The sequence below is a fragment of the Oryza brachyantha genome, chromosome 7, assembly GCF_000231095.2.
Source record: "Oryza brachyantha chromosome 7, ObraRS2, whole genome shotgun sequence".
Classification (NCBI taxonomy): domain Eukaryota; kingdom Viridiplantae; phylum Streptophyta; class Magnoliopsida; order Poales; family Poaceae; genus Oryza; species Oryza brachyantha.
In genome coordinates, this window is record NC_023169.2 from 1,794,057 (window position 1) to 1,820,517 (window position 26,461).

Sequence of the window (26,461 nt, forward strand, 5' to 3'; positions counted from 1 at the left end):
GTTTGACTTTTTTTCTATAATATTTAATAATTTATCTTATTTAAAAAAAATTATGAAAATATTATTTTGCTTGCGACTTACTTTATTATATCAAAAGAATTTTAAGCACGACTTGGCTATTTTTATATTTATACTAATTTTTTTAATAAAACGAGTGATCAAATATTGCAAACAAAGAAGTCAAACATCTCACGTTATAAAATAGAGTGAGTACATGTTAGCTAGAGCTAGCAGATCATCAAATTAGCATGCATATGCATGCGTACAAAACAAAACTCAGCTCTGATCGATCGATCGTAGTCATTCACAAGAACCGTCGTCGACATATATAATTAGGCATATATTATTATATATATAGGCCAGATATATACATTACATATATATGTGTGTAAGTGTTGATCATGTCAGAAAGGTTGTGGCCATGATCTCATGTCTCAAGAACCGTATATATGATGAAGGCGATCAGTCAGACTAGCTATAGCTATGTCATGTACTCACTCCGTTAACCTATTTTCGTTGTTAGTTGTAATGAGAATGGGTGATCGTTTGGTTTTTTTGAAAAAGTCAAGCCATATTTGTAAATAAATAATATTTTATGAATAAAATTTTATATATGCGTTTTCAGCCATCTAAAAACAAATTCTCAAAAATAAACTATGATGAGAAGTCCTAAAATCAATTCTAAATTTAAGGTTGACAGATAATTTTGTCATCTAAGATGACAGATATGCTCGACAACTTAATTTTATTAAAGTACTAAATTTGAGGATATTGATTCTAAAAGTCACCAATAACATATTGTAATGAGGGGTATCATGGCAGAACTCACTATTGTGGAAATGGTGGCTCCGCAGTGTTTTAAGGTGATAGATATGCTCGACAACTTAATTTTATTGAAATGTTAAATTTAAGGATGATGATGCTAAAAGTCACCAATAACATATTGTAATGGAGGTGTATCATGGCAGAATTCACTATTGTGAGAATGGTGCCTCTGTCGTGTCAATAAGATGACAGATATGCTCAATAGCTTAATTTCATTGAAGTACTAAATTTAAGTATGTTGATGCTAAAAGTCACCAATAACATATGGTAGTGGAGGGGTATCATGGCAAGGTGGACAGAATATTTAATGTGTTTTATAACATGGGTGGGTGTAAGGACATGTAGGTTGGACCAATTATGAAGTTATAGTTCTATGTTCATAACCCATAAAAAGAAATTTCGAACAAAATTCGAACAATATTTTACTCAACTCAACTCAAACAATTCAAAATTATTTACAGCGACACATCTCATCGAGAGCCAAGTAACATTAAATATACCATGTTCCGAACCCCATTTGCACTAGTACCAACGTCAAACAAAAATAGAAGGAAGTACTAAACTTGTGGGTATTTTCAGGTGAATGAAAACCTCGTAAAATATATCCAGCTTATATTCTTCCACCTAAATATTATGACATGTCATGCTTGCATATTGAGCTTATGTAGTATGTTTACATGAGGTTTAAATATAATAGTTATCGGTGGATGATGACATGGCATATGTGAATGTTAACGCTTTATAGCTAGGGGTAAAAGCTATATGTATGTATGTATATATAGGGAAATTTGCAATTTTCCATATATATATATATATAAAGTATAGATATGGGATAGCATAATCTTTTCTTCTCAACTTTAATCTTTCGTAAATAACCAGTAAATTTTTATTTTGAAAGGGGTGCATTAGTAACTATGTAATTAATTAGCATGTGTGCGTGCATGTTCACGTGTTGCACGCACGAATACAAATGATGTGAAATGGAATTAATCAGAGAAGACCTAGATAGATAGATTAGAGAGAATACCTTGATCTTCCTTTTGGCATCGATCGATGCTTATCTCGATCGAAATCAGCAAAGTCAGGCGTAAGCAAATAATTAAGGTAGATGACGGTGTCGCGTCAGCCGAGCTGACCAGCGGTCAAAGTTAGTGGCGTCACTGCTGGCATCACTGCGCATGCAATGCAAGTAGGGGTCAGAGGTCAAATTAACATGCGGCAGATCGAGCAATTAACATATGCTCTGCAATTTGGATGGAGTTAACTTAGCTAGAAAGTTGACTTCTGGAGTATACTGTGCTCCCTTCTTGTATAATAAATTGGTTCCTAGAGTTTAAATTTTTATCTCTGAATAAGTTAATTTTAAGTGTTTTACTTCCTATCATATATCTACAAATCCAAAAGTTTTATCCCTTCAACACCCATATTACCTACCTATTACATATCACGTGGTGGTTATTTTTTTGCAGCATGGAGAAAAATGCGAAACAACATATTTGTAAATAAAAAATAATAAATAAATAAAACTTTTATATACGTGTTCTTAGCGATCTAAATGTAAAAACTAAAAAGTAAAGTATGATTAAAAAATTAAAATCAGCTATAGAATTAAGGTCGAAAATTCAAATTTTGACTTTAAGCATGAATACTTAATTTGGCATTTTTCTCTCGCCGCTAGTTCTTGGTACGGGTCTAAATTAACTTATTTTGGAAAAAGGAAGTAGCGGATAGTAATGTAATCAGATTAAACTAAGTCAGAGATCTGTAAACATTTCCAAAAATACAGCGGAGGAATCTACTTTGCAGTTTGGATAAACCTCGAAAAATCGCTACAGCATGTGGCACTATGGTTCAAATCAATGTGCCTAAAAATACTAAATACACACATGAACGCACACTTTTAATGGGAATCTAGTGATTCTACGAATTTGTTGTTAGCCTCCGTCACTTAAAAAAACGTTAAGGTGATATTTTATAAATTAAGTTTCAATTATTCTAGCTCACTGACATTGATCTTATCCTACCTTTGTCCCTCCGGCCCTAAATATTTGACACCATTGACTTTTAACATATGTTTGACCATTGGTATTATTCAAATTCTTTTTTAAAATATGTAAAGTTATATATGCATAAAAGTATATTTAACAATAAATGAAATGATATAAAAATAATAATAATTATGTAAATTTTTTGAATAAGACGAATAGTCAAATGTGTATAGAAAAGTTAACGGCGTCAAACATTTAATTTAGGGACAGAGAGAGTATATCTTAACATAAACAAATTGATAAGAAATGCGATGCTAGCGAAACAAAAAAAGATGGTTGATTTTTTATGTGCTGGAAATTTGGCCTAGGGCCGAAATATAACGGCCCAGGAGACTGACCGAGGCCCATACCACCAGCCCATCTGGCTCCCTACATCCCCCTGACGCTCGGCTACCCTCACTGACAGTGGGCCCCACACAACGGCCCCACACAACGGCCCCCAACACCTGGAGCGCTCGCTGCTTCGTCGTTGCTCCGCCTCCAGATCCGTCCACGCTTTCCCCCACCACCCACACCCGCCGGAGACGGAGAAGAAGCCAGCTGCCTCCTCGCCGGCGACGAGGAGGAGGGCTAGTCGGATCGGATGGGCGCGGTGGTGACGGCGGTGATAGCCATCGCGGCGGTGGTGCTGGGCTGGATCACCATCGAGATGGCCTGCAAGCCCTGCCTCGACTCCGGCCGCCGCGCCATGGACCGCGCCCTCGACCCCGGCCACGACCCCGACGACTCCCCCACCGCCGCCGCCAATGAGCCGCTCCTCGCCGCCGCCAAGCCCAACTGATCCGCCGCCTCTTCAGCCCTCTTCTCTGCGTGTGTGACTTCCTGTTTGTTCATGTGGTTTTGGGTAAGAACAAAAATGGCAGATTGCTTGCTTGCTGCTGCTGCTAGTATTTAAGCAAATTTCTGTAAAATGAGATGCTTCCATGGCAATCTACAATATTACAGTTATGATTCAGAAGTTTCAGACTTGATGTTGGTGTCCCTCTGCAACTGATGAGATGTGTATTTTGCTCTGTGATCTGTACAAATTGAGGCTGATGTGTCTCCAGTTCTGATCTACTTTTTCCTATGGATGGAGTGTTGGGTGTGCATTGCTGCATTGCCAGGCTAAATTTGAGGCAAAATTGGAGATATTCACAGGTTTGATTTGATTGGCTGCTATGCTATTCCTCCAATGGTGCCTCGTTGCCGTCTTCTGCGACATCTTCGTCCATGGCGTTGCCGTTTTCGTCAGCTTGGGCTTCAGAATTAGTCTCCATCTGTTCTTGCTCTTCATCTGGGCTGTCATCGACGCTGCCATAGACCTGGGAGCTCACCAGATGGCCCTGTAGGTCCTTGTGCCTCAAATTGCCTGTCGCAAAAACCGCAAAAAAAAGTTAGATCAACAACTGGGTTGCTATCTATGTAGGTGCATTTGATCGCCATATGAATCACTTGACGCTGTCAGGAACAGAAACTGGGTTGCAGAATATGTACGTATGCACAATATGTCCTCGGTAGAGTTGTGCAGGAGTGCCTTCGCTTGGAATACGAAACGCTCCAGGGATCTCTTCGCAGCAGGTATCTTGCTTGTGATCATTGTTCGCTTGTGGCCCTGCAAGATTAACATACTACTGTTCTTAATCATGGGAGACAAACGAAGATCTCTGTTATGAACATTACTAATGAGATCAGGTGTTCTACCTTAGCCTCTGAACATATGGTTTGAATTGTTCTTGTAGCTTTCTGAAGTGATTTTAGCTGTATCAGTGAAAGTAATCAGGGTTCAGGAAACATAAAAAGCCACTCCAGTTTGGTGGGACATGAAGCAGTCATGGAGTCATGCAGAAAGAACGAAATAATAAAAAATAATCAACAGTCAATTACCATCTGAAGTATAATATCATTATGTTGTCCAAAATGTTTCTCCAAGAAGTTGAATGCTGTAACCAAAGAAACGTGATTAAATAAAAAATTAATCAAAAGCATGTTATCGTATTGGCACATATAGCAAACTTAGCAATCTACGGTTCCTCACCTTTAAGAAATGCATCGACAAATCTTCCCCCATGTTTAACTGCCATTGCATGCATAGCAACCTACGATATGTGATCAGTATAAGGTTTATGGTTTGCCTCAATTCAACCAGCCACCATATGCATGAATAATACGTGCAGGTGATGCATCAGGTTATTTTCAATATTATGCTTGCAACTGGTCAGCATAAAGGGATTTCATCATAACTAACCTTCTTGTGAATCTTGCACATGTTTATTAAAGAAACAAACACAATAACTGATTTATGAATTTCCTCCAGTGCAGTTTCCACTGCTCTTTCTGAATGTGGTCTAATCTTCAAGACTTGCTTGATCTAGACAAGACAGAAGAGGAAAGAATTTGATCAGCCATTAGAGACCTAAGGCTCAGAACCTGGTAAAGACCAAGGCACGATGCTATCTTTTGGATAGAAAAACAGCATATACATTTAGTGCCTATGCTTAGCTAACAAACTCACCATCTTGTTTAAATTCCCAGTATTCTCTTCATGCTGCATTAGTAAATCAAAATGTTAAAGAAAACAGAAAGATGGGACTGTTCATAATTCACCGAATGCCAGATACTTACTAGCACACGATACCAGGAAAGGATAGTGGAAGAGCAGAGTGTTGGAAAACCATGCGACATATCTTGGGTGCTTCCAGTCTTGAGTGAAGGCACCTTTAAATATGAAATAGCATGCTCATAAGGAAATCTTATCATATGAAAGAAGAATCATTCAATTGCAAATTTTGTTTGTTAAATGAAATTTCTGTGATTGTTAATATGAGACACCTCGGGCAACACTGAGCAAGCCAGCTCATCAAGCAGATCCGAAGTAGAGTCACTGTTCTTGAGATATATTTGTAATATCTTCTGTATGAGATCACCCTGGCAGGCAATAATCAGCAGAATTTTTATGAACAAATGAACATCTACATGCTTATAAGCACAAATGAACGTACTAGGTATTTTAGCTTACTTTACTCTGCCATCCATTTTCAGCATCTTCACTAGGGAGATCAGAGGTTAGCAGCTTACGAGCTGATAGCCCAAGATGCTTTCGTAAAAATGGAAGAATCTCTTTTGAGCATCCCATGTGTATGTTCTTCCCATTTTGTTCTCCAGATTTTTCAAACAGCATGATAACATTATTTAAAATTGATTGCATGGTAATCAACACATCATAAGCCAAAAGGTATGAGAACGAGCACACTGCAGTAAGGTTAAAACACTGAAATGAGGTGAATGATAACACGAAATTCTAAAACTAAAGAAACACATTGTAACTGCTAGTTACCAAGATCCATAATAGCCGCAAGCATTGTATTTGCCCCGCAGTATAGGTAATCAAGATTGCTAGGGACAAGAGACGGAGAAAACTCAGAAAGGACGTCGTCAAAATTTTCAGTTGGCTGGAAGGTCTGCAGTAGCTCCTTCAGAACTGATATATTTGTTTGATTCAATAGATCCGGAACGCCAAGCAACTGCAGGATATAGCACACATGTTAACATTAGCAATTCCATGGTTCAAGAAGGCACTAGGCACTAGAGGCAGGGGTGGCACCTAGCTCCTACGTCAAACCAACTAGCTTAACCCAAGAAAATAGTAAGCATATAATACTTAAAAAGTTAGACAATATAGCTCTAAAATAGCAACAAACACCACCCAAGAGTAAGTTAGCCACCTGTTGCATCATCTAATGCTTAAACAGGCACCTAGGAGGCACATAGCGTGGACTTTTAGAAGTTAGAACACTAAGCAATTTGAGTCCAGTTTTTAACTTTTGGAAGTAAGAAAAATAATATTATATTACTACCTTCCTGTAGCAACAGAGAACCTCCTTAAATACTGAGGTTGCTACTGAAGACTTCAAGACCACCACATATGGTATGTCTGGGTTTCCTGCTGAAGCTGAATGTGAATTCCAGTCGTACGGGCAGCTATCTGATCGTTCAAGGTAGTAGTTGCAGCCCATTATGCTCATGATCAAAAGAATATAAAGGCGGTGCTGCGGTATAAGAATACACTCCACTGTAGAAGAACTAGAAGCATAAATTCCTGTAAAACCTTACCATCTTTGATCATGGATACTGCTCCATTTAGTTGATTTCTTAGACTCGAGAATAGTGGCTGGATTTTGCTGAGAAATTCATCCATGCTCTTTCGCCAATAGGCATGGGTAGAATTCACTTGAGAAGAATTGAAAAATGGCTTGCTCGAAGGATTTAGATTATCTAATTTGCTGTGAAGATCCCGGAGCAAATAAAGATATAGAGGCATCTGGATAACAAAAATAATCAAGTCTTATAATTTCACCATATTTTAGTTGCTAATTTATGTACCCCCTCCATTTCATATTATATAAGATGTTTAATTTTTTTTTCAAAGTCAAACTTTGTTATGTTAGATCAATTTTATAGAAAAATATAACAACACTTTCAGCACAAAACAACATAGTATCAAAATATATTCAATGCTACATTTAATAAAACTAATTTGGTATAGTGAGTGTTGCTGTATTTCCTTATAAACTTAGTCAAACTTGAAGAAATTTGACTTTGATAAAAGTTAAAACATCTTATAATATGAAACAGGGGGAATAATTGAGATCAAGTAGTACCTCAGATTCATGGTATGAAGATGTTGAATCCTGGGGCTGTCAAACCAAAAGACACCATTTCATATAATAAAACAAATGAGAAGTTTTTATTCTTTGTATGGGTACAAATGATAGTTTAATAATAAACTCTAAAAGAACAGATTTTCTTATCAACAAAGTCAAAATCAATCTGGACAAATGCATACCTCCGAGTAGTTCAGCAAGGACAAACAAGTTACATGGAGAGTTCTGAATTTGAATCTTTGCATATCCAGCTGAGCTGGTGGAGCCACTAAATCTATAATCCCAAATTTGCAAGGACTATTTGTCTCACGTTCCATATCCCTTGAGGTCATTCCACTTGACGATGGTTGTGAATCTCTGTTTGTTTCTTGACTAATAGTTACTCCTGCTCTTTTGAAAGCATCCAGTATTGTAGGTTGCCTTAACTTCTCATCAGAATTTGATTTATCTGATGATGTGTCCTTGTGGCCTTTTTGTCTTTTTCTGGAAACATTACCCTCCATGTTCTGGTCTCCCATTTTCTTGGGAAGGTTGAACTTGCTGGTGCTACTTGATCCATGATCTCCAACATATTGCAGATCAGGCAGAGATAAAGGATGAATCTTGAGATAGGCATTCAACAAGCCTTCCAGTAATCTGCAGTTGGTAAATGTATCTAGTCATAATGTTCTGAAGGGCATAACATGCGTCAGGTAAACTCTACAATCGCAAAAGCAAAGTACAACTTTATCCTTTTGTTGTAAGGCCTAAAACATCCCAATGTCCCATCTCCCATGAAGGAAGGTGGTTGCCAAAATAATAGATGGAAGGTTCAAGGTTCAAAATTCAAATCGATTGTGGGTTGGGTTAGAAGTATTGAGAGCTTGTTTGGTTAAATTTAACTCTAGGAGTGAAGTCTGGAGTGGAGTTGTGGAGCTGCTCAAACCTAGCTCCGCTTCTAGTTCACTTTTCCATATCACTACAGCCTGCTCCACTGCTATTCTGGGTGGAGTTAACTGTTTGGTTGGGATCCAGCTAGGGGTATGTATTCGGTTATTTTGGTTCAGTTAGTTCGGTTATAGGGCAAATTTGGTTCTCAAAAAGTCAGAACCGAAATTAGTTTGGGAAAAGCCAGAACCAATCAAATTGGTTCCGGTTTTGCTCATAACCAAAATTCGATAGATTGAGGTTGCAACAAAAAATGATAGGAATTGGAAAAAAAAATGACAGCACCTCCCCTCTTTTGTCTTTTTTTTTCTTTTTGACAGCACAGCCAAATAAATATCACTAATCAATCATATATTCAGTTCAGAGGCCAAAACACAAGCAAATAAACATCACTAATCATGCCTCTCATTCATATCTATATTGTTGCACTGTTATTTATATTAGTTTGGTTTTTTAGTTAACAGACAATTATAACCAAATTAACCAAAATTATTCCAGTTAGTCTCAACTAGTGACTGAACTACTGGCTGAATAACTCGGTTTCGGTTTGGTTTTTTCTACCGACCCCTATATCCAGCTCCAGGAGAGGTGCAACTGGAGCAGGAAACGTGACAAACAGACCATTACTAACTGAAGACAAATCGTGAATCTGTAAGGAATAGTGCAAAATTTAACTCATTGTTATCTAAAAAATATTTTACTCATGGATGGTGGGTCACTGCATAGCTTAATAACAATCCAACACAAGAGTTAAGGGTCATTTGATGGTGAGGTACACAAGTAACATGAAAGGATTAGGACTTAGTCATCTATACACCATTACCACGTATAAGATATGCTACTGCATTTAGCAATCAAGCATAATAAGTAATAACAATGATTGTACACTCACATTAGATTTCTCATACGCATCAGAAGTTTCACAGCTGTCTCATCCCTTGCCCTTTGTGAAATGTTGTCAACTCTAGCCGCAACTTGTGTGCTGAAAGCATTGAGCTGCCATCGATGGCACCAATTTTAGGCATACATATATTGTGCAATATGAAAATATAATACATACCAGCTCCCTCATCCAATTTATTGCATAGTACAGTGAATGGCACACTGTTTTTTTCTGCATTGCTGACAAGCTTCCCCATCTAGCTCCATCGAGGTGCTGTTGGTTGTCCAAGTCAGGATTAATTCCTTTACAGATTTATTGACGAACATCTTTTGAATGGTATCACAAATAAATTTGAAGTTCCATATGTTACGTAAATGGTATTAACAAAATGGTAACCAGAAAGAGGTAAAAGCACACTACTTTCGTATGAAACAGATGAGGTATGTTTATAATCGTATATTTCAAACAAAAAATGTGTAGAGATCTGTTGCCAATCATTTGGTAAGCATTAAATACCCACAACAGAAATCCTGCAAATGCAAGATTGCCAGTAGAAATTGAAACCATGTGGCTTCATCATGATTTTTGCAACGATATTTTTTACATATGGACTGATTTAATCAACCTTTAAATTGTAATTTACCAAAACCTGTCAAAAATATATTAAACTAGATTTACAGAACCTTCATATTTGTTCTTGGCTTCAACTTGCTTTGGCATGGAAAGGCAGGTCACAGTATAATATTCAATATCTCTATCATGATGTTAAAGATGGATAATATTTAAAAGTAGTTTCTTCCATGTAATTTAAGTTGAAGCAACAAATTAGATGGTGATATCACTTTAAGTTGATAGAACTGTCTGTATAACCTTTGGAGAGGGAAGATGCAAAGGGCAGCCTAGTACTGCATTTATTCCACCAAGTGAGCCTTGACTTCCAAGACGTTCAATCTTTGATCATAACAAGACAAGCATTAGTTTCTCCATTAAGAAGACATGCCAGCCAGATTGACAAGTCTATAGCACTCACAGTAGTTAAAAGTGAAAATTGGGAAGGAAGAATCTGCAAGCAGGCCTGAGATCTGCAATGAACACAGATGGCATTTGTAAAGCAAACTAGTACAGATGACATTCAGATTATTTAACAAACAGATAATGATTATTAACAGGCAAAAAAAAAAGGTACATTTGTGGCGAGGTGGAGACCAGAGGCATAATGTTTACACAAACTGGGGAGATGGTTCCGTCCAAGTTCATCCACAATTCTCCTGAGACCAAAGTGTCATCATTATGCAATTAAAATTAGAAGTTAAATCAGATTCTCTATCTAAAAGATATTTAGTAATCCATGATACAATAACAACTACAAAGCATGTAACGTACCTTCAATGCCATCACAGACATATTTGTTTGACAGCTCACCATTGTCAAGATCAGCAAGAAAAACAGTGGCAAATTCTCCTACATGTTCCCCAACCCTGAAATCATCAGAATATTGATAACTATTTATGTACAACGAACAACCAATGAAAGACGTATGAACAAATATTGAAGACAGGTTTATCTTTCTATTTCATTTATACCAGAAATCATTTTGTACCTACCAATCAACAATTTCAGAATGAATAACACTGCTCTCCAACAAAACAGCTAATTCATCATAAAGAAGAATCAAGGGCAACATCGCAAACTTGCAGGATTTAACAGTCATTTTCAGCAGTTCCAGGGCTTCATCATAATTTGATTGCTGCCAATCAAAACAACATTAGAGGTAACATAGTAAAACTAGGAATTACAGTTCAACGTCAAAAGTAAAACCTGTAAAATTGTCAAAATATATGCAACTATTTTTATGCTTTATATTCATTGTTTTGTTTACTGTTACACAAACTTAATTTAATAAGGCTTCAACTAATAATACTGTTGCTTTAATTGTTATTATCCAATAAGATGTGTCATGATATATGATGTATCACTTTCAGTCTTCAGATGCATCAGCACACGACATTCAGGGAAACTTTGAAAACAATAAACCTTCTGTCATAAATGCTGGCATTCACGACCAGAGCAATGCGATAATCAAGATGCTCAAAAAGTTATAGAAGCATTATATTTATCATAACTTTTACCATATACTCAGACAAACCTGAGATGAGGAGCAGTTCATAGAAGCGTTCACATCTGAAATAGTTGAAACTATTCTTAAAGCCCCAATTATTCCCATTCTCTTGTACTTCATATCTGGATTACTAACCTACAAGGTGACATGCAGATGTAAATTGAAATCATGTCAAAAACAACAAAAGATTAGAAGTTTGAATTAATGTGTTCTTGCCAACAAGAAAAAATGAAAATAGCAGAGTTGTTACCGAACCTGCTTTCTCACAACCATTATAAGTTCATTAGCAACTGAAGAGCCCCCTGAACCAGTATTGAAACCAGCAGCCAGTGCCAAATGGCAGAAGATCTCGTAAACCTAGTTCATTTAATGAACCATATAGGTATCTCATTGTAATGAGACCATTTAGAAGAAAGAAATAAACAATCTATCACAAACCTTTCGGAGATTATCTTCCTGAAAACTCTCCAAGTAATCCAATATGCCTACGTTGCCACAACCAACACTATTTACATTAATCAACAAAGAGAAGCACCAAACAAAATAGAACTTCACCATGTACAGTACCAGTAATATACGAAGATACAGGGATCAATTCCTCAGACTTATCCAAACTCAGAGAAATCATAATATCCAGAGCAGAAGAAACTTCAAAGCTAACCCCAGAACCTATATGAGCGACCAGTGAACCTACGAGCTGCAAAAAAGTGGTAAGAGTGTTAGAAAATAAGGGGCTATTCAGTTTTTAGTTATCTGATCTAATATATAATGGTAGCAAATGATTACAGTTCAACTGTCAAAGGTAGTGCAGAACATTACAGTAAAACTGACAAAAAGCATGCTAACAGTGGTGAAATCATCCCAAAAGCACAAATTTAAGTAGCAAGTTGAGAGAACCACACTTTCATTGCATAAATTCATAAAAGCACATATAGTTTTGACCAAGTGTAAGTCCTGGTATTTACTCAAAACCTTCAATGTGCAAGATAGTTGCACAATTGGACAGTACAAGGCCAGAGTGACAGAGCACTCCCAAATATTAGTTTATTTTCTTTTTGGTTTTCAACTTCTTTCTTTTGTCTGAATATGGTAGAGAATGCTCTATAAGCTTTGTAGAAGAACATACAGTTTCAGAAACAAACAGAGCTACTGATAGTGGACTCATCTACCACATTATATTTCAAGTAGATCAACTAGTCAGGAATCACAAGGTAAATGTGAGAGTTTGCCTATATTAGAACTTTAGAAGTGCTTAGTGTAGGCAACCAAAGGATACCTCTTGTCTGGAAAATGTATCATTGAATTCTTCAAACAATGCTGTGAACAAATAAGCAGCAAATTCTCTTGCTTTTTCTTCTTTGCAAGCCAATAGGAAATCACTCACTGAGAGGTATGACATGAAATGGTCCTGGGTCAAGTTCAATCATATCTTATTCAGCATGGATAGTTAAAACTGAAAAAGAAAATGGCTATTCTATACTCACTGCAAGTATTAAAGAACTGACCTTTGCCAGTTCAGTATTCCCACGAATGCATTGATCAAACAGTGTCTCTCGTATACACAACTGTAAGATCTTAGACTTCAATATTTTCTCTGCACTTTTCTGTAGAGCACCACCATTCGCATAGATGAGCATGATGAGCCACACATCAATCACTTTGTGATCCCTTGGGTTATCTACTGATTTTAGCTCTTTCAAGAAAGCTTCACAAAGCATCTGCATCCACAACAAACCCAGACTTAAAGGAGCTTGCAACATTGTTGAAAGATAAATGGAAGATTGAAATCTCATATTCAAAAAAAGAAGATTGAAATCACCTACATTCTTGAAACGGAGGCCTGAACTCAAGGCATCAAGGATTGCCCCATCGGTACCGTTGGCCGATGCCTTCCCTTTCAGCTTCTTGCCCCGAGAAGCCCGTGGATCAACCATACCGACGAACTTCAGCTGTTCGCGGATCTGCGATATAATCCTCCCAGCATTGAAAGGTGTGGCAGACAACAGCAAGAACCTGAGCAGGTGTGGCATTTGGTCCGCCTGAACTGTCCGGATGCATGAGATTGCAACTGTCACAGCCTTCAAGCATTGTCACAGGTGAATTGATTACTTATTTCACTCCATATGTTCAGAACAAAACATAGTAAAATGAAGTCGATTTGATCATCACCTGCTCCTGCAACTGCTCACTCAAATTAAGGTCAGACAAAGCATCGAGCGCGGAGACCACGACATCGGAGTCCTCCTGCAGCAGCTTCTCCAGTGCCGCTACGACAGCGGCATGGCTCTGGTCTCCGACAATCTCCGGAAGCGAGCCGATGATCTCCTTCTTCAGCCATGGCGGCGCCACCGACAGAAGCTCCATAAGCTTGGCAACGAAGGCGTCAGCGTCGACGAGGAAATCGAGCCACCGGAACTGCGCGACAATGAGCCTCCCGACATCATCGTGCAGAGGCATTCCGTCGAGCGCGTTGTCAAAGTGCTCGGGCAGCTTGTCGAGGAGGAGACCGAGGAGGCCCGGCTGCAGCGCGGGGACGGAGAGGAGCGCCCGCGCGAGGCTGGCGGAGTGCGCCGCGGAGGAGGTGGGGAGGAGGAGCTGGCGGAGCCGCGCGGGGGACTCGGCGAACGCCGCGACCCCCGCGAGCAGGCGCCCCGGGAGCGCGGCGGCGTCCGCGGCGAGCGCCCGCGCGAGGCGCGTCGCGAAGGAGCGCGGGGAGGGGAGCGCCGGGGGCAGGTGCGGCGGGACCAGGAGCGTGCACCCGGCTTCCGCGAGCAGCGCCGCCGCGTCGTCGACGGCGTCCGGGGTGGTCGACGTGGTGGGCGCCCGCGCCGCCGGAGGCTTCGGAGGGGAAGGCGGCGGCGGCGGCGGAGGCGGGCGCTTGCGCGGGTTGGAGGCGTGGCTACGCTGCAGGAATACCATCGCCGCCGCCGCCCGTCGGCCGATCGCCGCCGAGGAGGAGGGTTCGGAGATTTTGGGGAATTTTGGAAAACGAAGCGAAAATCTTTCGCGCCACTGAAAGGAGGAAGCGCGCGTGCTCAATGACAGGTGGGTCCCACGGCGGTGATGACTGTTTTGGTGGGCCGAGCAACGGGCTGAATGTGGATGTTGGTGGGCCGAACGGAGAAATGGGCCGTCTGATGAAAAGGGGTGGACGCTCACGGAAACCGGATCAATCCCCCAACTCACGATTTTTTTTATTTTTATAGGAATATTATACTGCTACTTCCGTCACGTCACGAAATAACTTTATTTTTTAATCTTTATGTCCATCGATCCTTCGTAGAATTTATAAAGAACTTTAAAAAAAAAGTCATACATAAAATACTATTCATATTTACCATTTAATAATAATAAAAATATTAATTACAAAAAAATTTAAATAAGATGAAGAATTTGTATTAAAAAATAAAAAATAAATTTAATATAGGACGGAACTAGTAGCATATACGTGTCAACAAAAAGATTAGAATTGAGAATAGTAAATAAATATTGTCTCTAGAAGTAAGATTCTTTAGTCTTGCCTAGACTCATATAGATGTTAATGAATCTATATATACATATATATAAATTATATATATTTATCAGTTGATAAATTTAGACGAAACTAGAAATTTTGCAATATAAAACGGAGGTAGTACACTGTTTATTTTTTTATTTAAATAGTATCATTTTGAAGAAAAGATAACTGAAAATAAAGTCACTTTTGGAGAGAGAGGGGGGGAGTACTGTTTTGTCGCTGGCTTCTATTGATCCACACTCCACACCGCACTCAGCACCGCAAGCCATGGCCACCGCGCCGCCGCCCCGCCGCGTGGTGGTCTGCGGCGGCGGGGTCGTCGGAGCGTGCACGGCCTACTTCCTCGCCACCCACGCCACCGCGCCGACCGTCCCGACCCTCGTCGAGAAGTCGTCCCCGGCCTGCGCCGCCTCGGGCAAGGCCGGCGGCTTCCTCGCCCTCGACTGGTGCGACTCCACGCCGCCCCTCTCCGCGCTCGCCCGCGCCTCCTTCGCGCTCCACCGCCGCCTCGCCGCATCCCTCGACGGCGCCTCCGCCTACGGCTTCCGCCCCGTCCACACCCTCTCCGTGTGCGTCCCCTCCGACGCCGGCCCCGCCTCCCCGCACCCGCCGCTGCTCCCTCCCTGGGTCGACCCCTCCGCGTCCGCCGCGCCGCCGCGGGAGCTCGGGACACCGGACACCACCGCGCAGGTCCACCCGGGCCTCTTCACCAGGGCCGTCCTCGCCGCGTCGGGCACCGAGGTGGTCGTCGGCGAGGTGGACCGCGTCGTCGTCCGGGAGGACGGCCGCGTCGCCGGCGTCGGTGTCAAGGGCCGCGGCGTGGTGGACGCCGACGCCGTGGTGCTCGCGCTCGGCCCCTGGTCGGGCAGGCTCGAGATGATCAGGGAGGTGTTCGACGTGTCCGGCCTCAAGGCGCACAGCATCGTGCTCCGGCCGCGCGACCCCGACACTATCACCCCGCACGCGCTGTTCCTCAGCTACCAGCCGGAGCCCGGCGCCAAGATGCTCGACCCGGAGGTTTACCCGCGCCCCACCGGTGCGCCATTGCCGCTCTCAAGCTCCATCCATCCATCCATCTATGTGAACTAACCCCAATTGGAGCTTGCTCACACCCTGACCAGAATGAATTACCTTGTTTTATGCTTGTGTCTGTACAGGGGAGGTGTACATTTGTGGAATGACCAAGGATGCGGAGGTGCCCGATGATCCGGCGACGATCACCGGTGAGCCAGACTCAATTGCAATGCTGCACAAGATCGCCGGGAGGGTATCCAGCCAGCTGAAGAGGGAGGAAGGCGCGGAGGTGGTGGCAGAGCAGGCATGCTACCTGCCGTGCACCAGTGACGGGCTGCCTGTGATCGGGGAGATGCCTGGGGTGAAGGGATGCTATGTCGCCACCGGGCACAACTGCTGGGGGATCCTCAATGCTCCAGCCACCGGTGCCGCGCTCGCAGAGCTCATCCTCGAGGGCAATGCCAAGATTGTCGATCTCGCGCCATTCAGCCCAGCAAGGTTTCTCAAGAAGAGGAGTAAGCGTGGAGTTTAGAATACACTGTGATGAGTTGCTTGTTTGATGCCAAGTCTACATGAATAAATTTGATCTGAGTTTGTTTGTATCCTTTGTGAGGAGAGAACAAACATGTACAATGATGAATAAACCATGAAGAACATCTTCAAATGCAGTCAACTGCAGAGAATAAATCCTGAACCGTCTCAGTGATCTATGTGATTTCTGATACTGGTTTAATATGTGGTTTCTTTATGGGGCATTTGCAAATTTGTCACTCATTTTTTCTAAATTGCATGGATGTCATTCGAATGACAGTTCTAATGGTATTTTTGTAATTTTCTAGTGGCAGATTTACAATAATATTTTAAAGTAGTGGCAAATTTGCAATTGTCCCTTTCTGTATAGATGTTTCCTATTTCATTTTATTTTTTTAATCCTCATTTGTCATTCTTCCATGTGACTAAGATATGGGTATTGTTCTTTATTTATCACTCATGTCACTGGAATGCTGATCTCAGGTCCCCATGCCAATGAACCAATGAGTGCAAACAAGGAACTGGAAATTTTTGCAGTGGTAAATGAGGAAATACTCTTTCTTTCTATAGTGAGATGTGCTTTTCTTTTGGGAATGGGATCCTCTTTAACCCACATGTTGGTGGCAATTACATCAGTAACTGCAGAGGATCCACATCTTTGCTTTTTGCTATCATGGTGAGTGAGGATTTAAAATTGATAGATGGTGACTTCACTTGAGTAACTTGTAATTCTTCAACATATTGATTTTCTTTCATGCCATCACTTTGTATGATCATGAGCATGGATTCATGGAACAGTATAGAATACACAACAGACTAATTTCAGTACCTAAACTGGGTAACTCCATAGAATGTATTGCCTCCCAAACACATTTATCATGCTATTCTGTGTTTTGCTCAGCATGTAGTAGTAACTCAGAGATAACTGTGTATTACAATGATATTTGCCTCCAGAAAATTCATTCAGTTCTGCAAACTAAATAGACCCTAATCTAATTCTATAACTGAAGTACTGAACACCCTTCGCAAGTAATACAGAGTATGTGGAACTTAATTCAAAATTTAAACTAATACTGGATTTGGTTCTAAATCAGTTCTATCCAAACACACTCCATCATGTTTTAGTCCAAGTATAGGGTTGCCTTTTTCACTGCTTTAAACGAAGTTTGCAGCCTCCAGTCTCTCTGTTTCCTGTTCAATGGCCTTCCTTTCCCAGCTTGAGCTCGATTCTCCTTAACATCTGCAAGCTTCCATATGCAATGTTCTCCTTGGATGTCAACAGCTTCGAGCAAGAAGATACCATCCTTCTGCAGGATCTGCTTCAGGACAAGGTCGTCGCCTTCAACAAGGTATTGCACCCTCATGGCCATATCTTTGAAACGATCCAGATCCTCAGGCACCTTTAGAAGTCGTTCAGCTCCTGGTGATGAGACCTGCAATGAGCAAATCGGTTCTCAGTAAGTCGCTCTGAAATGCAGATACAACTAACCAGAAAATTAAGCAATTTGATTGGGTGACATGCCTCTACTCCTAGGTCCAAGGGTATCTCGCCTCTTTCAATTATCTCATCCAATTTCTGCTTGTAGAGTTTATTGAAACTCTCTATTTCCTCGATACCAGGGCACCCATATCTGTCAAGATTGCAACACAAAGAAAAGGGAAATGAACAAGATTGTCGTATCATTGCTTAAATATGTTATCAAGATCAGGTCAGATGATAGGGACATTTTCGGTGGTATGTGGAGTTTCCAGAATTGTGATGCAACATGGCATGGCCCAAAAAGGAGACGGGACAGGATCCAATCATATGCTGTGAACCAGCAAGTGATATACACTGAACTACTTAAGCATGAACAGCGTTAAGCATGCTACTCCTAAATTGACGGGCAACCTGACATGGCATGTTTCAATCACAAAGACGAGCCAACAAAGTAGGCACAAGTCACAACATCATCTCCCTGAAACAACTCGAAATGTCCAAGTTCACGAGCATTGGAACAGTTCAGGGATAAACATATCCTATAGGAAACAAACTAAACAAAAAAACACGAATCTGAATTAAGATACATATAAATACATGAAGTGACACACTGCAATGTTCAGATGATATCAAGCAACACTTGAAACTAGTAAAGTTTCAGGATTTAGGCCCTGTTTAGTTCCAAAAAGTTTTCCCAAAAACATCATATCAAATTTTTGGATATCTGAATAGAACATTAAATATACATGAACATTAAAACTAATTATATAGTTATGAGAAAATAGTGAGACGAATCTTTTGAGCCTTATTAGCACGTGATTAGCCATAAGTGCTACAGTAACCTACATGTGCTTATGACGGACTAATTAGGCTCAAGATATTCATCTCACAGTTTCTTGGCGGGATCCGTAATTTATTTTGTAAATAGACTACGTTTAATAATTTAAATGTGTGTCCGCATATCTAACTTGATGTTTTTGCAAAAAAAAAAAATTATAAACTGAACAAGGCCTTACTCACCTGTTGGTGAGCTTGTCAAGCCGCACGTATACGTATCCCTTGGGCGACACCTTGAAGGCGAACATGGCGACGTCGTCGCCGAAGTGCTCGCCGAGAACCTCCTCGGCCGCCGCGAGGGCGCGCTGCCCCCACTTGACGTCCCGCAGGACGACCCCGCCACCGTCGCCGCCGTCGCCGATCTGAAACGCACCCAAGGCAACCGTCAAGAACCCGTCGAGGCAGAGGCGGCGGGCACTGGGCGAAGAGCAACCTCGGGCTCGGCGTCTTCCTCCTCCTCATCCTCCTCCTCCCACCCCACCATCCACTCCTGCGAGTCACTCTCCTCCCCCTCGGCCACCGCCCCACCCGCGCCAGCGCCGCCATGCGATGACGCCCTGCCCGCGAGAGCGCGCGTCCAATCCGCGCGAGCCGCAGTGAGGGGAGCCCGGGAGTAGGCGGCGGGGGAGCAGTAGGGGAGACCGAGAGCAGCGCGGCGGACACACGAGGGCGCCGCGGCGGGGCGGCGGGCGCATTCCGTCGAGCACCTGGCGAGCAGCGCGCGGGCGGCGCGCGCGTGCGCCATCCGGGTCGGGTTGCGTCGCGTCTGGTGGGGTTCGGGTTGGGTTCGCTGTAATTAAATGGTTGGGCTCAAGTTGGGCCCAATTTGGCGGATGGAGGGATTAGGCCCGGCCCAATGGAGGTGGCCTGTTTCATTTCTCAACGGCGTTTTTCTCGTATTTTTACAGAAAAAAAAAAGAGAAAAGGAGGTGTCTTCCCTAATGTAAAATAAAATATATGTGGTGAAGTTCAAAATTATATTCCCACCTTCTCAGAAAAAAAAACATTTTCTGAGGGATGAATCTGAACACACGTTCTATGTAGATTCGTACTGAAAATTTAGTTTTTTGGGAAACGGAAGGAGTAATTGTTTAAAAATCAATATATACTCCACATTCTTATTGGTTGCTTGTATTTATTATATTTTCTTCGGGTATATATAGAGAAGGTTAGCAAAAAAATAAAAGTTAGTGTGCTAACCTGCAGGTGGATTGGTTGTCACTTGTCAAATGTACTTGCATAATTGATGATTTTACAATGGAAAAGGCTATATATACAAAATGGAGTTGGTAGAATACTGTGGATTCTATTTTTTGTGCGGTGTACGTAAATTCCTGTGCAAGCCTTTTTATATATTACACAAATTGTATAATTGTTTCAAATTAATGTCATATGATAGGAAAAATCCTTCCACGTTTTAGGCCGCGTTCGGCCCTCCCTACGAGTTAACTAAGTCACCCTTGTTTTTCACGTGCACACTTCCCGAACTGCTAAATGGTGTATTTTTTGTAAAAAAAAATTCTATAGGAAAGTTGTTTAAAAAAATCATATTAATATATTTTATATTTTTTAATAATTAATAATTAATTAATCATGTACTAATCTATTACTACGTTTTCAGATAAGTTAACATATCCATGTCATAGCGAACGGGGCCTTAGAGGAAATGTTTATTCTCTCCACCCCTTGTCTCAATAAAAGTAAATTGACATCGGAATTTTAATTTCGTCTATTTAATTTTGACATAAGATTCAAACGCATGCACATGTTTTTGAGCAATTCGATTCTTCTATAGGGGAGTTTCTATATTATGTAGGATTCGGCATGTCAAAACATGTGCTTTATTTTTCTTGCTTCATATATAGTCCTCTGTCCTAAAATGTGTGACCATTTATTAAATGGGATGTGGCTATAAGTTCGAGAGTCGTTGTTGAGGATAAATTGACGATAAATTTTAAAACGGGGTGGTAGACGAGAGAATTTGTACTACAAAATGGTCACTTATTTTAAGACAACTTTTGAATCCAAAGTTATCAATTATTTTGTGACGCAGAGAGTAGATTTCACTGGTATCCATGATTTTAGATTCATGCATGATTTCTTTTCACTAGCATCCAGGTCGTTTGATCCATCACCCATCTATTAATTAGTCTAATGCCATTTCTTCAGTCAACATATATTACACATCCAAGCCAGGGCCTTATATTTATATGACCGGTCTTAATACATAGTTTTATAGCATAGTTATCAAGACGGTAAATTAGGTAACCGAGTCAGATGAGTTTTATTGGGATGAAACTTCTTTCTCATTTCATGAAACTCTCTCATTTAATGACCATGTCAAGTCAGCAATTTTGCTGATGTGGTGACACCGTATGAAACATGTAGTAAGACTGACCTTCATGCATACCGACTAGACACCAAGACCTTCAATTCCCAAGCAAACCGGGTTTGTCCTTGAGTGCTAATTAATTGAGTTATATAACAACACTGTCACCATCCATATCGATCCATATATACATCAAAAAGTAAATAAATAAATAAAAAGAAAGTTGCACTTGTTTGTCAAGTGTCACTGCAAATTGCAGGTCAAAGTGAGCTTAATTATGCAAATTGACAATTAATGATGGTAACATGTGCCCCTCCTCTTTGGTTCCTTGCTTCCTACATGTCTGTTCAATGGAGGCATATATCCGGCATGCATATATATGTTCTCCCCAACTTGTCGCAGAGTAATAATCGGTTAATGCCATTCAGTTGAGACCTTTCGTTTCATATGGTAAGATTTTTTAGTCTTGTCTAAATTTATTAATTAATAAAATATATAATTTATATATATGTCTAGATTCATTAGCATCCATATAAATTTAGGTAAGACTGAAAAGTCTTATATTGTAAAGCGGAGGAGTACGTATATATATTAGATTAACTAAGTTTGTTAGTTGTACTAATGAATGTGTGTACGAGAGCATCATATGTATGAACATGGGGGTATGGGCGGAGCTATATATAGCGTTCCGTTGGGATCAGCGACCCTGACGACCTTCAGTGAAATTCATGGTTAAATTGTTTAGTTAATAAGGATAACGCTAAAAATTGAATTGGACGCTAGCGTATCCTAAACAGATGAAACCGACAAATCAATCTTATAGCTTTTTATTTGCCCTTGGCATGGGGTTCCATGATTTGAGTACGTGGACATTTAGTACACGAGCAATGTATAAACAACATGTAGTTTATATGGATAGGAATCACTATAGGTGACATTAGGTGTGAAAGTTTTCATAATGCTTATAAATAGAGTATAACATAGAGTGACTCTGAAATGAGAAAAGAATGTGAGAGCATTTATTGTTATGGACAATCTATATGGCTATATACCACGTTAGCCAGTAATGCTATGATGATCACCCTCACAATGTATAAAAATAGCTCATATGAAGGTATTTTATTGTATAACGCTTACTTTTATAGTACATCGTGCATGGGGTGCCAAAACAACTAAGGCCGCGTTCGTGAGAGGAGGCAGATAAGTTAACTTACTTGACAGAAAACGCAGTAATAGATTAGTATATGATTAATTAATTATTAATTATTAAAAAATATAAAATAGATTAATATGATTTTTAAAAATAACTTTCATATAGATAATTTTTATAAAAAATATACGTTTAACAGTTTGGGAAGCATGCGCGCGGGAAACGAGAGAGGTAAGTTAACTTCCCGGCTAGAACGAACACGGCCTAAGGGAGATGTCTTACGTGTGCCATGAAGAAAATTAATTAAGTTTTTATAATAAATATAATAGGACAATAAGACTCAAAGATGGATGGATATAACCATCTAATTTAATTTCCATGACTGTTTAGTGGCTGTTTGGATTCAGGGATTTTTTTAGTCCCTTTTCATATCGGATATTTGGACGTTAATTAGGATATTAAATATATACTGATAACAAAACTAATCACATAAATAAAGGTTATTTCATTAGATATTTTTTAAGCATAATTAATCCTCGATTAGCAAATGTTTACGGTAGCATCATATTTGCCAATGATGGACTAATTAGGCTCAATAGATTCGTCTTTCGAAATAGTCCAGAGTATGAGATGAATTTTATTAATAATCTATATCTAATACTTTTAATTAGTGTTTAAATATTCGATGTGATACTGACTTAAAAAAATTCCTCAAATCCAAACACCCCTTAGTTTAACTGAATTGAAGGGTGTTGGGAGGAGGGCGCTTCCTCCAAGAGGATTAAAGAAAATTAATTAAGCGCGCTTTGCATGCATGCATGGCTGATTTAAATTTGCCTCGGTATTTGCGTTCGGGATCGCTGTGCATGCATGCAGGGCTAACCGGATCCCATCTCGGTCGTTGATTCGATCTGTCGATCGAATAATTAATTTTGTGATCGATCGATTTCATGCTTAACGAGAGTTAATGACCGATTAATTATACCGCTACTAGAATAACCCAGGCAAGAAACTAGTCCTGATTTCTGTATATCCTACATGTCATAAATTAAAAAACTAGTACTAAGCATCATTTTTACCATACTAACATTATTAATTTACACGTGAATTCAATGTTACTCATGTCTCAGTATACTCTTATACAAAACATATTCTCCTTACCTTTCTTTATTTATTCACTTGAAACATCATCTTTTATCTTAATAGCAACTTACTTGTTACTACATTGTCAATGTCCTTAACCTCAACAAAGCATATATACAACACGCACAAATTACTCCATGAGTTGATTGACTTTATATATCTTTTTCATATACATGCCTGCCTGCCTGCCTGCCTCTGTTTCACTATGGATGCATGCATGCATAAGCCTCTATGAACAATAGTGTACTTCATCCGTTACAAAATATAACATTCTATTGCTAAATTCAACGACATCTGAATAGTAAAAAATTAAATATGTTTCTGTTCAGATTCAACTATCTAGCTAGGAATATAGTAATAGCTAGGCAATATGCATGTAATCTAGTACTATATTGCTATATTTTGCATGAGATGAGCACATATATTTGAACACATACATGTGCATCATCATAGCTTTATATATAGTCCGCTGCAAACAATTAATTAAGAAAACCCACATATTTACAGTGTAACTACAAATAATTAAAGTCCAAGACAAGATATATAGTAAGATACTCACTCTGCCCTAGAAAAAAACGAATTTATAGGTGAAATTAATTTGGACATACACTGTATCTAATCTAAACCCAAAAGTTGGTTTACGAGATATACTCATACTCCCTTTTCCCTCGTTTGACTATTCGTTTTATTAAAAAAATTACATAATTATTAATTATTTTTTATTTATTTTATTTATTGTTAAATATACTTTTAAGCATATATATAACTTTACATATTTGACAAAAAAGTTAGATAAGACGAACGGTCAAACGTTTATAAAAAAGTCAACGACGACCGAACATACTACGTTGCACACGAAAAGAACTCGATCGATACGATCGATCTTCCTAGCTAGATTTGTCAGATATCATGTTAGATCTCCATCATAGTTACATGCATGCATGTATCGAATTGATTAATTTCTTAATTAGCTAACTGAAAGAACTGGCTAATTAAAACATCATGACCCCATGGATGGATGGATGCATATACATCATCATGGGCAGTACGGTGCTAGCTAACAGTATGCGTGGACTTTGATGAGTAACGAGTCATTGTCAACTGCTAATGAAGAGAAGGACGGTTGACAATACGGGGGTGATTAATTATTTAATTGTTTGGATTTATCGTGGAAAAAAGTCAAATGACATATTTACAAATGAAAAATAATTTATGAATAAACTTTTTATATACGTATTCCTAGCGATCTAAAAGCTAGAGCTGGAAAATAAACTTTGATGATAACCCCCCTCCAAATCAGCTTGAATTTTAAGGTTGAAAATTGAAAATTTGGGCTATAAGTATAAACAGAGGCGAAAAGATATAGGGTGTACGACACAATTGCATAGACGAGACATAAACATTTATACATCGTACGAACCTTAATTATCTGTATCTTGAAATAACAATGATCAGGGACATCAGATATGAAGCTAGACTTTCCCATGCATCTCTTAATTACTCCTCTGGTCACATAATAACTACATACAAACATATAGTTTAAATTTAAAATATAGAGCTGCAGTTATTATGTGACGGAGTAATACTAATTACTGAATTAGTCTTAGAGCAATTATAATAGCACTACTAGTCGTGAGTTTTCAGTTTATATGTCTGAGTTTGTGAAAATTGAAGTGAAAAGTCGTAAAAAAAAATAAAAGAACAAGGAAATCTTGTTTTAATAGGGGTCGGCTCTGGTGTCCAGATTAACTCCATCCATGCATGGGTCACAATCATGCTGCAAGTTGTAACAAATGGCTTGATGCTTTGCACTGATATGATTCATGTGTGTAGCAACATCGCGTTGCCTTGAAAATAAAAAATAAAAAGAGCTTTCAACCTCTCATGGTGTGTGGTAAATTGAGTGCTCTTTTATCTAATTAAATCCAATTAACATGTTTAGGATTAGATGAGTATATAAACAGCTCTCACGGTGTGTGTGTATATATATAGAATAGTTCAACATAACATGGCACATATTTACAGGTTTGATTCCCTCTGGCGAAATATGTCCATCCGGGTTTGAGCCTTTAATTAACATAACATGGCACGCATTTATAGCTAATTACTCCCTCCAGGTATAACCATTTTTTTCTTTGTCCCATAATATAAGGCGTGCATGCGAATATGCATTAACTAACATATTTTTCATCATCAAAACATCCAATCATATTACATACATACATGTAAGGTAGTCATAACTCTTTCTTGGTCTTTGGGTTAGTAGTGGTTGTGATTTATATTATAGAATGGAGGAAGTATTCCTTTAGTACGATAGATGATATGCCGATTGACGACACATGACGATGTGTCATCGATCTTAAGATAGCCTAGTCGGGTTCGTTAGGACATGTTTAATGGTAGAGCCCATTATAGGCTCTATCTCAAGCCACTTCAGCAGAAAAAACTACTCATATAATGGACAGTCGTTCACGCTAACTCTCTGTAATTACATACTAATTAATTTTCTATTCGTATTCCATCTAATCAACATCTCTGATTAGAGTCAGCACACGTACAAAGTAGATTTTCTGATTGTCTCATCGTTTCATACGCCAAGAGTCGATGTTTTGCCGACTCCATGCAAAACAACCATTTTTCTCTCTTCCACGCTAACAAATATGCATGTGTGCATTTAAACATGTGAGTATGCATACATGCATCTCGTTTTAAAAGTATTACTGTCGTTCTTACACTAAAAAGGAACACAAAATAAGTAAGAAAACGAACAAAGATCAATGAAGAAAACAAAATATTCACGAAAAGAAAATCCATAATAAACAATTGCCCAAACATAATAGCTATATCTCGCAGAAAAAAAAAAGAGTAGTGTGTCACGAACAAAGCAGCCGTGTGTGAGCTGTGTGACATGGGCACACATTTGAGTCATGTTTGTACGAGCAAAAGAGGCAGCTGCTAGTTGATCATAATATATTTATACATTACATACATTGGCTGCCAACTAACCGATATTAA

The 26,461-nt window shown here is 39.6% G+C and overlaps 3 protein-coding genes across 3 annotated transcripts; 1 reads left to right on the forward strand and 2 right to left on the reverse strand.

Moving 5' to 3' along the window:
* Positions 1-3,085: 3,085 nt before the first annotated feature.
* LOC102714389 (Fanconi anemia group D2 protein homolog) lies at positions 3,086-14,364 on the reverse strand. The gene is made up of 30 exons (XM_040525844.1): positions 13,615-14,364; positions 13,269-13,523; positions 12,951-13,163; positions 12,722-12,853; positions 12,013-12,142; positions 11,884-11,930; positions 11,701-11,802; positions 11,473-11,580; positions 10,931-11,073; positions 10,710-10,804; positions 10,513-10,594; positions 10,357-10,408; positions 10,197-10,277; positions 9,504-9,599; positions 9,336-9,439; positions 7,699-8,152; positions 7,514-7,549; positions 6,966-7,173; positions 6,710-6,837; positions 6,190-6,376; positions 5,872-6,104; positions 5,685-5,780; positions 5,478-5,570; positions 5,368-5,400; positions 5,101-5,223; positions 4,891-4,951; positions 4,740-4,795; positions 4,557-4,613; positions 4,350-4,467; positions 3,086-4,224 (listed from the first exon to the last, which is right to left on the reverse strand). The coding sequence occupies exons 1-30, from the start codon at positions 14,362-14,364 to the stop codon at positions 4,037-4,039; spliced, it is 4,461 nt and encodes a 1,486-aa protein (XP_040381778.1). The 3' UTR covers positions 3,086-4,036.
* An 812-nt stretch (positions 14,365-15,176) lies between these two features.
* On the forward strand, positions 15,177-16,678 carry LOC102710220 (putative oxidoreductase C1F5.03c). The gene is made up of 2 exons (XM_006657392.3): positions 15,177-15,998; positions 16,120-16,678. The coding sequence occupies exons 1-2, from the start codon at positions 15,230-15,232 to the stop codon at positions 16,506-16,508; spliced, it is 1,158 nt and encodes a 385-aa protein (XP_006657455.2). The 5' UTR covers positions 15,177-15,229; the 3' UTR covers positions 16,509-16,678.
* Positions 16,679-17,347: 669 nt separating this feature from the next.
* LOC102714660 lies at positions 17,348-19,609 on the reverse strand. Its single transcript, XM_015839555.2, has 4 exons — positions 19,258-19,609; positions 19,008-19,186; positions 18,030-18,138; positions 17,348-17,940 (listed from the first exon to the last, which is right to left on the reverse strand). The coding sequence occupies exons 1-4, from the start codon at positions 19,567-19,569 to the stop codon at positions 17,629-17,631; spliced, it is 912 nt and encodes a 303-aa protein (XP_015695041.2). The 5' UTR covers positions 19,570-19,609; the 3' UTR covers positions 17,348-17,628.
* Positions 19,610-26,461: the final 6,852 nt, after the last annotated feature.

Bases quoted from the DNA above. Each gene is read 5' to 3' on its own strand.
- LOC102714389 (XM_040525844.1), bottom strand. From the start codon at position 14,364: ATGGTATTCCTGCAGCGTAGCCACGCCTCCAACCCGCGCAAGCGCCCG. The intron at 10,278-10,356 runs GTGAGTGCTATA...TTATGATCAAAG, and splicing joins AATTTTCACTTTTAACTACT to ATTGAACGTCTTGGAAGTCA. The intron at 5,781-5,871 runs GTAAGCTAAAAT...ATTGCCTGCCAG, and splicing joins AAAATGGATGGCAGAGTAAA to GGTGATCTCATACAGAAGAT.
- LOC102710220 (XM_006657392.3), top strand. From the start codon at position 15,230: ATGGCCACCGCGCCGCCGCCCCGCCGCGTGGTGGTCTGCGGCGGCGGG. The intron at 15,999-16,119 runs GTGCGCCATTGC...GTGTCTGTACAG, and splicing joins GGTTTACCCGCGCCCCACCG to GGGAGGTGTACATTTGTGGA.
- LOC102714660 (XM_015839555.2), bottom strand. From the start codon at position 19,569: ATGGCGCACGCGCGCGCCGCCCGCGCGCTGCTCGCCAGGTGCTCGACG. The intron at 18,139-19,007 runs GTGAGTAAGGCC...CAATCTTGACAG, and splicing joins CTTGACAAGCTCACCAACAG to ATATGGGTGCCCTGGTATCG. The intron at 17,941-18,029 runs GCATGTCACCCA...TGCTCATTGCAG, and splicing joins CCTTGGACCTAGGAGTAGAG to GTCTCATCACCAGGAGCTGA.